Source organism: Oncorhynchus tshawytscha, linkage group LG08 (genome assembly GCF_018296145.1).
Source record: "Oncorhynchus tshawytscha isolate Ot180627B linkage group LG08, Otsh_v2.0, whole genome shotgun sequence".
NCBI lineage: Eukaryota > Metazoa > Chordata > Actinopteri > Salmoniformes > Salmonidae > Oncorhynchus > Oncorhynchus tshawytscha.
In genome coordinates, this window is record NC_056436.1 from 63,271,822 (window position 1) to 63,284,978 (window position 13,157).

The 13,157-nt window shown below is 42.4% G+C and overlaps 1 protein-coding gene across 5 annotated transcripts in view; it reads left to right on the forward strand.

The window, feature by feature from the left end:
• LOC112256118 (protocadherin alpha-C2) overlaps positions 1-13,157 on the forward strand; it is a 198,456-nt gene that overhangs the window by 67,285 nt on the left and 118,014 nt on the right. For all 5 annotated transcript variants that reach the window (XM_042325770.1, XM_042325772.1, XM_042325768.1 and 2 more), the window contains exon 2: positions 4,925-5,002. In XM_042325770.1, the coding sequence (XP_042181704.1) occupies positions 4,925-5,002 (78 nt within the window). The remainder of the gene's footprint in view (positions 1-4,924; positions 5,003-13,157) is intronic.

Here is a 13,157-nt window from a genome sequence, read left to right on the forward strand (position 1 = left end):
TACATCTGGCCCTTCTTTGGACACTGTGCTAACAAACCTCCAAATGAGTGTCAACGCCATACAACACTCATCCTGTGGCCTCCAACTGCTTTCAAATGCTAGTAAAACTAAGTGCATGCTCTTCAACCGATTGCTGCCCGCACCCGCCCGCCCGTCTAGCATCACTACTCTGGATGGTTCTGACTTAGAATATGTGGACAACTACAAATACTTAGGTGTCTGATTAGGTTGTAAACACTCCTTTCAGACTCACATCAAGCATCTCCAATCCAAAATTAAATCTAGAATCGGCTTCCTATTTCACAACAAAGCATCCTTCACTCATGCTGCCAAAATACAGTACCCTCGTAAAACTGACTATCCTACCGATCCTTGACTTCGGCCCCCAACACTCTACTCAGCAAACTGGATGTAGTCTATCACAGGGCCATCTGTTTTATCCCCAAAGCCCCATATACTACCCACCACTGCGACCTGTACGCTCTCGTTGGCTGGTCCTCACTACATATCCGTCGCCAAACCCACTGGCTCCAGGTCATCTATAAGTCTTTGCTAGGTAAAGCCCCACCTTATCTCAGCTCACTGATCACCATAGCAACACCCACCCATAGCATGCACTCCAGCAGGTATATTTCACTGGTCATCCCCAAAGCCAACACTTCCTTTGGCTGCCTTTCCTTCCAGTTCTCTGCTGGCAATGACCGGAATGAATTGCAAAAATCTCTGAAGCTGGAGTCTTCTATCTCCCTCTCTGACTTTAATAAGGATAGACCCCTTTTTTCCCCCCATTTTCGCCTAAATTACATACCCAAATCTAACTGCCTGTAGCTCAGGCCCTGAAGCAAGGATATGCATATTCTTGATAAAATTTGAAAGGAAACACTTTGAAGTGTGTGGAAATGTGAATTGAATGTAGAAGAATATAACACAATAGATCTGGTAGAAGAAAATACAAAGAAAAAAACAACCATTTTTTTTCTACCACCATCTTTGAAATGCAAGTGAAAGGTCACAGTTCTAGCCATCACTCTGTTTGTAATTCCGATAGTGTCCAAAAGATGGCAGCAGTGTATGTGCAAAGTTTCAGATGGATAACTTGAAGTATGAGTGAACTACAAGATTTTTAGTGTGAAGTCCCCAGGTACATTTGGGCACATCGTGAAGGAGGTATTCGCATTCATATTATATTTTTCTGCAAGAATATCATCAAATCTGTATACTTGGACTCTAATTTAACTTTCCAAGTATTAGTAGCCATATTATAAGATCAACATTTGCAAATAACCAGTTTTCACAACTTCATAACTCTGAAAATCCTTATAAATTTTGTCCAAAATGAAAAGGCATGCTGTCGACAAGGTTAGTAGCTACATTTTACGACATATACATGGTTTCTGGATACTCCCGTAAAGTCCAGCTCATTGGCTATCTATCTAGCTTTGTTTGACCCCAATTGGTGCTTATTTGACACAGATACAGTCGTTCAAGTGATGACAGCCTGCTTCATCGGCATGCCATGAAGGCGTCGCTCTCTGACCAATTATGGTGTCCTATAGGATATACTACACCCCTAATGATATAGTGAAGTCTTGTTACCTAGGATCTCTGAAAAATACATACGAATGTGATTTGACTTTTTGAAACAACTTGTAGGGTTAGATTTTCACAGATTCTTTTCTTTGCAAATTGAACGAGTGGAAATACAAAATCGATTGTGCATGCTATATGGACCATTTTAGGATATGAAAAATGATTTTATCTAACAAAACGACACTTCGTGTTATCTCTGGGACCCTTTGGATGATAAATCAGAGCAATATTTCAGAATGTAAGTACACATTTCACCTTCAGAGGTAAATTTATCAAACCTATCATGGTGAAAAAAGTGTTTTGTTGTTTGGAGCTCTCCTCAAACAATAGCATGGCATTTTTTCGCAGTAATAGCTACTGTAAATTGGACAGTGCAGTTATATTAACAAGAATTTAAGCTTTCAGACGATATAAGACACTTATATGTATTGAAATTTGTTGTTTATCTAAAATCTGCGATCTTGACATAATGCTCTGCATGATTTACAACTGTCCTGTTGATGGAACACCAATCCTTAAGTTAAGCATCAGCTGTCTGAGCCTGTACACATCCAATCTGTAAATAGCACACATGACTACCTCAGCCCATATTATTACTTATCCTCTTGCTCTTTTCCACTCCAGTATCTCTACTTGCACATCATCATCTGCACATCTATCACTCCAGGTATTAAAGCTAAATTGTCATTATTTTCACCTCTAGGGGCTATTTATTGCCTTACCTCCCTACTCTTCTACATTTGCACACACTGTACATAGATTTTTATATTTTCTTTTCTTTTGTGTTATTGACTGTACGTTTGTTTATGTGTAACTCTGTGTTGTTGTTTTTGTCGCACTGCTTTGCTTTATCTTGGCCAGGTCGCAGTTGTAAATGAGAACTTGTTCTCAACTGGCCTACCTGGTTAAAAAAGGTGAAATATATATATATATATATATATATATATATATATATATATATATATATATATATATGGGAAAACCCCTCAAAAATGTCACCCAGTTACACTATTCAAAAGGCACCTAATTGGTGGAATAACCCAGATGGCAGAAATAAATATAACGGCCCAGGTTAACAGGGTTTTAATTGCCTGGCTACCCAGACTCCTTGCTCAGGCCAAACTCTATGCCACGCCCATGGATGTTAGGTCCTTCTGCTCAATGAGTCTGGATCTGAGTACCTCCCCAACCCTTTACCGATTGCAAACACATTCAGGGCCGTCTGATTGGTCCAGAAACCGATGGGTTGGGTCAGAGTCAGAACACGTGTAGGTAAAGCGGTGGTTTGAAAAATCCTTGTTTGCATTGATACTCTGATTGGTTAGAGATCATCCAATCACTAATGACTTTGTTTTGTACAACACCCCTCGCGCCCCTCGTTCCCACAAACGACTTAAATTATGTCAGTCTCAGGCTAAAGTATGTAGCGAACCACAGAGCAGCGGAAGAATTGAGTGTGAGTCATCAGACTAGGGTCTTTAGCCCCCTTAGAGAACTGTAATGTATGTTGGACATGTGACCTACATACAGGGCACCAATGAAATGTAGCATACACACACACACACCACATTGGTTAATGCATGCATCTGGCCTGACAGCAAGGCTTTTGATGATGCATGTGTTGGGGAGATGTCCATGTACATGATTCAGTTTTTATGTTGAAAGTGCAATGTTTTCCAAGAAGGACTACAGCGAGAGGTGAAGCTTTGGGAACAGTTGAGTTATTATTTTATAAAGTGGAGAAGGCTGAGAAGCCCTTTCAAACTGCTTCCAAAGTCTCTCTCTCTCTCTCTCTCTCTCTCTCTCTCTCTCTCTCTCTGCAGACCAGAGCTCCGCTGCATTATTCAGTCTTATCTGAAGAAGTGGGTCAAGGCCTCCCACACCAAGGCTGGTCCTAGCGGCCCACACAGTACTGTAAACTGCCTGCATACCTCCTAATACGTATGAAGGAGACCGGTATTACAAAAATACGTTAAGGCTGCACTGCTATCTTATATATCTGTCTATTGAGAAAGATTGACACAGCCGTTCTGTGGATGATTAGGCTGTCAGTAAGAAGCATGGTGTGCCCGGGTTTAGATTTCTGTGTAAATGTAGATTTGCTGGGTGTCTTCAGCGAGTCATTGTGTAGATGAGTATCTGGCCGAGAGGGCTGGGTTTTGTACAGCTGTGTACTCTGTCTCTCTTGTTCAGAACACGATGGGAGTTTGTCTTTTTAATTTCCGCAGGGGAGAGAGATGCACGCATGGTAGCATCCCAGACAAATTTAATACCTGAACCATGGATATAGTTTATGTGCTGTGTGTCTGAGAGTCAATGTATTTATCAAGCAATATGTGGTTTTGTGGGTGGTTGAGAGTGTGTGTATTTATCAAATGATATGTGGTTTGTGGAGGTGGGTGAGAGAGTGTGTATTTATCAAATGATATGTGGTTTGTGGAGGTGGGTGAGAGAGTGTGTATTTATCAAATGATATGTGGTTTGTGGAGGTGGGTGAGAGAGTGTGTATTTATCAAGCGATATGTGGTTTGTGGAGGTGGGTGAGACTGGGTGTATTTATCAAGCGATATGTGGTTTTGTGGGTGGGTGAGTGTGTATTTATCAAGCGATGTGTGGTTTTGTGGGTGGGTGAGACTGGGTGTGTTTATCAAGCGATGTGTGGTTTTGTGGGTGGGTGAGACTGGGTGAATTTATCAAGCGATATGTGGTTTTGTGGAGGTGGGTGTATTGTGAGGAGAATCTAATCATCTCATCTCTAGTCGAGAGCCAGGGTTTAGAAAGGAACTAAAGGAAAAATCCCCCTCTCCTGGTCAAAGGCTGAACTAACTCAATCAGTGTGTGTCAGTGTGTGTGTGTGTGTGTGTGTGTGTGTGTGTGTGTGTGTGTGTGTGTGTGTGTGTGTGTGTGTGTGTGTGTGTGTGTGTGTGTGTGTGTGTGTGTGTGTGTGTGTGTGTGTGTGTGTGTCAATGTTCAGTGATGTACTATGCTGACGCTGAGTGCGTGTTCAGAGAGGTATTGATGGCTATTGCTAATGTGTTTCTCGTCTGTATTGTTTAGCTGGGGGTAGTGGGTTCTGGCCCATATCCTGTTCACTCACACACAAACATGTGCGTGTGCTCTTTACCCATATATGTGCATGTGTAACAGTGATTAAATGCGTTCTGAATATCACCCAGTTTATATACAGTATGTACAGTTGAATGCAGCATGGCTGCATTCTTGGCAATTCCGGACACATTTCTCTGTTTTTCCCTGCAAGCCTAACAGACGTGGGGTGGCAGATCATATTGTTTGTGCGCTACAAATGTTTGTTGTGTTTCTGTTTTGGATACAGATGAGAAGTGAAACGTTAAGGCAGGATCCCCGAAGTCGCCCCCAGTCTCTCTCACACACACAACCCAGAAAACTAACGGTATAGTAAAATCCCTGATTATACGTGTTTCAATGTCGTCTTAGTCTCTCTCTATACGTGTGTAATAGTGTGTCACTGACAGTGTTTGTACATAATAGATGCCTATTCATTCTGTCCTCGTGGGCTCACTGTCCTCGATTCATGGTAGTGCTCTTTAGAATGGGGAGATGAGGGAGGGGTAGGGGAACTGGGAGGGGGGGAGCATGTGTGTCACGGTGGGTGAAAGGGGGGAGGTAGCGAAGCAGTTATGCTGTGGGGCTCTTACCCCTCCGAAGGTGGCCCTAAGGGGACTGTGATTCTATCAGACACCGCCTGTGTCCCAGACACTCTTTGAGAGCAAATGAAAGAGCTTTTTATAGGCGTGTGAGGTCTGGACAGCCTATCAGAGTTATTATTGCTGATGCTTATTGTGTGGATACGCAATCAACAGCCAACCATGGCCTTGCTTTTGATAGCATGGTTGTTTTCCTCTAACACAGGTCATTCCTCTGTCTCGTACACTAATAATCCAGACACTACTAAACTACTAACCCAGCCACCACTAAACTACTAATCCAGACACAACTAAACTACTAATCCAGACACTACTAAACTATTAACCCAGACACTACTAAACTACTAATCCAGACACTACTAAACTACTAACCCAGACACTACTAAACTACTAATCCAGACACAACTAAACTACTAATCCAGACACTACTAAACTATTAACCCAGACACTACTAAACTATTAACCCAGCCACTACTAAACTACTAATCCAGCCACTACTAAACTACTAATCCAGCCACTACTAAACTACTAATCCAGACACAACTAAACTACTAATCCAGACACTACTAAACTATTAACCCAGACACTACTAAACTATTAACCCAGCCACTACTAAACTACTAATCCAGCCACTACTAAACTATTAACCCAGACACTACTAAACTATTAACCCAGCCACTACTAAACTACTAATCCAGACACTACTAAACTACTAATCCAGACACTACTAAACTACTAATCCAGACACTACTAAACTACTAACCCAGACACTACTAAACTACTAACCCAGACACTACTAAACTACTAACCCAGACACTACTAAACTATTAACCCAGACTCTACTAAACTATTAATCCAGACACTACTAAACTACTAACCCAGACACTACTAAACTAGTAATCCAGACACTACTAAACTAGTAGCCCAGACACTACTAATCAAGACACTACTAAACGACTAACCCAGACACTACTAAACGAGTAACCCAGACACTACTAAACTACTAACCCAGACACTACTAAACTACTAACCCAGACACTACTAAACTACTAACCCAGACACTACTAAACTATTAACCCAGACACTACTAAACTAGTAACCCAGACACTACTAAACTACTAACCCAGACAATACTAAACTACTAACCCAGACACTACTAAACTAGTAACCCAGACACTACGAAACTACTAACCCAGACAATACTAAACTACTAACCCAGACACTACTAAACTAGTAACCCAGACACTACTAAACTACTAACCCAGACACTACTAAACTATTAACCCAGACACTACTAAACTAGTAACCCAGACACTACTAAACTACTAACCCAGACACTACTAAACTATTAACCCAGACACTACTAAACTAGTAACCCAGACACTACTAAACTACTAACCCAGACAATACTAAACTACTAACCCAGACACTACTAAACTAGTAACCCAGACACTACGAAACTACTAACCCAGACAATACTAAACTACTAACCCAGACACTACTAAACTAGTAACCCAGACACTCGCATGCATGCTGACTTCCAATTCGTTTCAGCTCTGCAGCTTCAATAACACACTGTCGTCTGTTGACTTCAAGAATTAATAGTTTGCTTGGTCTTTTCCGAGAGGTCATATTTCCTTATGCACAGTTATTCTGATATGAAAGATGATCGCTGTAGCATTACGTTCATGTCTTTCTATCAATTTGACATAAGCCACAAAGGCACGAAGGTAGACAACAGTGTGATTTCAGCCATGGTAAGATGCTAGTTTTCATCCAGTTATTTTGCTGTCACAGTGCAGTAGCTAATTATGTGAGTCCAAAGCATTGTGGGCATTGTGCCATTGTTTTCCATGTGAGTGTTGTGTTTGGTTACTCGGTCTGTATCTATATCTGCCGGGTGTGTGTGTGTGTGTGCACGCTGCATATTGCTGTGTCCTGGTTTTCATCTAGTTCCTTCCTGTGACTCTGGTCCCGCCCCTGTCCTACTTATCCAGGAACGAGGGGAACACAGATTTGGAAATAAATGATTAAGTACTAGTTGGATTAAATACTGGGAGCGATTCATCGTGTGTGTGTGTGTGTGCATATGATGTTTAAAAACTCCTCAAATCTATCTCTGAATAATTTGAGGTTATGAAAAATATATTTAAGGAATAGGCAATTGGCCATGTGATGTTACACAAGTTGGCTTTCTTCTACATGACTTCCCATCTTTACACATTTCTCTCTGCTCTCATTTCTCCATCCCTCTCTTCCTTCTTTCTTTCCCTTTCAGCTCTCTTCCACTTTCTCTCTCTCCCTCACTCCCCGTCTCTCCCTCCTTTCCTCCTCTCTCTCTCCCTCCCTTCCTCCTCTCTCTCTCCCCTCCCTTCCTCCTCTCTCTCCCTCACTCCCCGTCTCTCCCTCCTTTCCTCCTCTCTCTCTCCCCTCCTTTCCTCCTCTCTCTCTCCCTCCCTTCCTCCTCTCTCTCTCCCCTCCCTTCCTCCTCTCTCTCTCCCTCACTCCCCGTCTCTCCCTCCTTTTCTCTCCACCTCTCTCATTCTCTCCCATTTTACTGTATTTCTCCCCCTTTCTCTCTCTCCCTCACTCCCCGTCTCTCCCTCCTTTTCTCTCCACCTCTCTCATTCTCTCCCATTTTACTGTATTTCTCCCCCTTTCTCTCTCTCGTTCTCTCACTTGCCTCCCACTCTCTCCCTTCCTCCTATCTCCATCCCCCTTCCTCCCCTCTCTCTCTCTCCCCTTCCTTCCTCCTCGCTCTCCCTCCTTTCCTCCTCTCTCTCTCCCTGCTTTCCTCCTCACTCTCTCCCTCCCTTCCTCCTCTCTCTCCCTCCTTTCCTCCTCTCTCTCTCCCTCCTTTTCTCCTCCCCCTCCCTTCCCACTGTACCACAATAGCTTTGTCATTAGCGTCATGCTGCAGTAGGGTGGGGTTTTATTGATAGCATTATTATAACACACTCCTGCATAGTCTGTCTGTTACACAAGCCTACAGAGGACTGTAATAGTCTGTCTGTTACACAAGCCTACAGAGGACTGTAAATAGTCTGTCTGTTACACAAGCCTACAGAGGACTGTAATAGTCTGTCTGTTACACAAGCCTACAGAGGACTGTAAATAGTCTGTCTGTTACACAAGCCTCAGAGGACTGTAATAGTCTGTCTGTTACACAGCCTACAGAGGACTGTAAATAGTCTGTCTGTTACACAAGCCTACAGAGGACTGTAATAGTCTGTCTGTTACACAAGCCTACAGAGGACTGTAAATAGTCTGTCTGTTACACAAGCCTACAGAGGACTGTAATAGTCTGTCTGTTACACAAGCCTACAGAGGACTGTAATAGTCTGTCTGTTACACAAGCCTACAGAGGACTGTAATAGTCTGTCTGTTACACAAGCCTACAGAGGACTGTAATAGTCTGTCTGTTACACAAGCCTACAGAGGACTGTAATAGTCTGTCTGTTACACAAGCCTACAGAGGACTGTAATAGTCTGTCTGTTACACAAGCCTACAGAGGACTGTAATAGTCTGTCTGTTACACAAGCCTACAGAGGACTGTACTAGTCTGTCTGTTACACAAGCCTACAGAGGACTGTAATAGTCTGTCTGTTACACAAGCCTACAGAGGACTGTAATAGTCTGTCTGTTACACAAGCCTACAGAGGACTGTAATAGTCTGTCTGTTACACAAGCCTACAGAGGACTGTAATAGTCTGTCTGTTACACAAGCCTACAGAGGACTGTATCTCTGCTGCACTGATCTTACAGCAGGAAGCACACACAGAGGAGGCATACAGCTGTGGAAGACGGGTCACTATGTGCTACAGAAAGGTTTTTTCTTTGTCTGGTCTTGTCCATAAGGGAGGCATGGTACTAAAGAGATGCATCACATAGGTGTATGGCATAGATGCTGCTCCCTATACTGTGCTTACCATAGCAATACATAGACAACGTGGTGTGTGTCTGTATCAGTATCTGTCCTCATAAAGGGATATGGTCACTGTATGGTCTGTGTTACCACAGATAGGGGGAGGTCTCTGGAGCCTTGTCCCAGTGAGGGTGCAGGGAGCTGGGCAGGCCGAGTGAGAAGGTCAGACTCTCTGTGGGGGTGTGGTGATGGAGATGGGAGCTGCTAGCTCTCACAGTGAATATGCTGCTGCGCTACACTATCAATGCATGAGCAAGCCAGCAGCAACCCAGTGTGTGTGTGTGTGGTGTGTGTGGTGTGTGGTGTGTGGTGTGTGTGTTTCTTTGGGTGTCACATCGTGGGGAGTATGCTTTGTACTCAGTGCTCAGATATGACAGGGCAGTGTGAATATGAACAGAAGCAGATAGGAATCTCTGAATAGGAGAGCTGTGCAGAAAGCAGGAGGAGATCCAGAAGGACTTGTGTTATCATTCATGCTCTCAGCTGCCTTTGAATAATAAGCCTTCACCCATGTGTGTGTGTGTTACTGTGTGTTTCTGTGTGTGCATTTGATTGTGTGTTTGAGTGTGTGTTTGAGTGTGTGTTTGAGTGTGTGTGCGCATGTCCTCAGCCCCCGCTCCCTCATGGTTAGGTGTGGTTACCATGGAGACCAGAGAGCTGTGCAGAAGGAGGAGAGGAGGAGGAGAAACTCGCTTGTTCTGCTAACAGAGCTCCCCACCCCTCCTTCATGTGCTAACACAGACCCACTCTCTCACCCACTAACACACACACTAACACACCCACTAAAACACACACTAACACACCCACTAACACACCCACTAACACACACACTAACATACACACTAACATACACACTCAAGCAGAAACATACACACTAACACACACACTAACACACACACTAACAAACACACTAACATACACACTAACATACACACTAACATACACACTCAAGCAGAAACATACACACTAACACACACACTAACACACACACTAACAAACACACTAACATACACACTAACATACACACTAACATACACACTAACATACACACTAACATACACACTAACATACACACTAACATACACACTAACATACACACTAACATACACACTAACATACACACTAACATACACACTAACATACACACTAACACACACACTAACATACACACTAACACACACACTAACATACACACTAACATACACACTAACATACACACTAACATACACACTAACATACACACTAACATACACACTAACATACACACTAACATACACACTAACATACACACTAACATACACACTAACATACACACTAACATACACACTAACATACCCACTAACACACACACTAACATACACACTAACATACACACTCAAGCAGAAACATACACACTAACACACACACTAACACACACACTAACAAACACACTAACATACACACTAACATACACACTAACATACACACTCAAGCAGAAACATACACACTAACACACACACTAACACACACACTAACAAACACACTAACATACACACTAACATACACACTAACATACACACTAACAAACACACTAACATACACACTAACAAACACACTAACATACACACTAACACACACACTAACATACACACTAACATACACACTAACATACACACTAAGACACACACTAACATACACACTAACACACACACTAACACACACACTAACACACACACTAACAAACACACTAACACACACACTAACATACACACTAACATACACACTAACACACACACTAACACACACACTAACAAACACACTAACATACACACGAACACACACAGAGAGAGAGTAAATGCCCATTCACTCAACAGTATGAAACAATGGGTTTTTGTTAAAAAATAAATAAACATGAGTAGGCTACTCATCCCCCTTCTCCTCCCAGACACGCTCTAATTTCAAGATGCACAGGTGGACACACACACACATATGCACACACACACAAGCACATAGGCTACACACATCAACACCCTCGAAAAAATCTCCCTTGGTACCCACCTTCTTGCTCCTTCTCTCTCCCTGCCCCTCCTGGTTAATAAGACAGACAGACAGACAGACAGACAGACAGACAGACAGACAGACAGACAGACAGACAGACAGACAGACAGACAGACAGACAGACAGACAGACAGACAGACAGACAGACAGACAGACAGACAGACAGACAGACAGACAGACAGACAGACAGACAGACAGACAGACAGACAGACAGACAGACAGACAGACAGACATAGATAGATAGATAGATAGATAGATAGATAGATAGATAGATAGATAGATAGATAGATAGATAGATAGATAGATAGATAGATAGATAGATAGACATAGATAGATAGATAGATAGATAGATAGATAGATAGATAGATAGATAGATAGATAGATAGATAGATAGATAGATAGATAGATAGATAGATAGATAGATCATACCCCATTTATCTACAATCAGGAAGCGAACGTTCGGTCTCTTTCTTTACCAACCGTTTACTAGTTATTAATAATGTAGAGCATTCGGTTATCATACCCTCTGGACATGTTGCATAATGAGGAATAGTTGGGGTGATTCCATGCAGCAGAATTCCAGTGTAATTGAGGAGACTGAATATTCATGTATTTGTGTAGGGGTGTTTGTGTTTTTGCTTGTGTGCAAGCCTCCTGTCTTCCTATCTAATTGTTTCATTGCCCCCTCTGCGGATCCTCCCATCCCAGCAGTATAGTGAGCAAAGAGAGGAGGAAATTATGCCGTTGGTCTATGACATCCGCATATTTCACACCTCAGGAATGATCCATTTCACACCGCATGTCCCTACTGAGCATGCTCTATTTGAGGTCTGGCTCCACTGAGAGTGGGTCAGTGGGAGAGATGGATATGGCCAGATATGGGTCAGCTAACATTTACTTAAAGAGCAATGATAATATATAGCTAACGTTACGGAAAAGACAGAGACAGCGAGGCACCTTGATGAGACCACGCTGCCTGCCTTTCCCTCAGATGACCACTCAAACCATGAACTTTCTAATGACTGTCCATCTCATGATGTCATGATGTCTGGATGTCATGATGTTATGTCATTATGTTATGATGTCATGATTTTAGGATGTTATGATGTCTTGATGACTTGATGTTATGATGTCTGGATGTCATGATTGTAATGGTTTTCCTCCTCCTCTTCGTCTGAGGAGGAGAAGCGAGAAGGATCGGAGGACCAAGACGCAGCGTAGTTCGTGTTCAACATGTTTAATAAAAGACGATAACGTGAACAGTACACAAATACAAAATAACAAACGTGGCAAAACCCGAAACAGTCCTATCTGGTGCAGAGAACACAAAGACAGGAAACAACCACCCACAAACCCCAACACAAAAAAAGTGTTAAATGAAAGTGTTAAATAAGTTGATGACATTATATGAAGGCACTTACCCTCCTGACACAATTAAATAACCACGAGGCAGGGCTATATTGGAATGTTGATAGGTCACTAAGTGCTGAGTAGATATGAAATCCCTTTTCCCTGGTGAACGACTACAACGCCACAACACGTACTCATTATTGTCTTTTAGGACTTGTGCATCTGAAAGTGTGGGATATGAAAGCATCTCTTCTGCTTGAGATTCCTTGGTTAAGGGAGTGTAGTTCAGCTGTGTCTTCGTACGCCTTACAGTGGCAAGAAAAAGTATGTGAACCCTTTGGAATTATCTGGATTTCTGCATGAATTGGTCATAAAATGTGATCTGATCTTCTAAGTCACAACAATAGACAATAGACAAACATGCTGCGGTTAAACTAATAACACACAAACTATTGTATTTTTCTTGTCTATATTGAATACATTATTTAAACATTAACAGTGTAGGTTGGAAAAAGTATTTGAAGGAGTATTTGAACCCCTTGGCTAATGACTTCTCCAAAAGCTCATT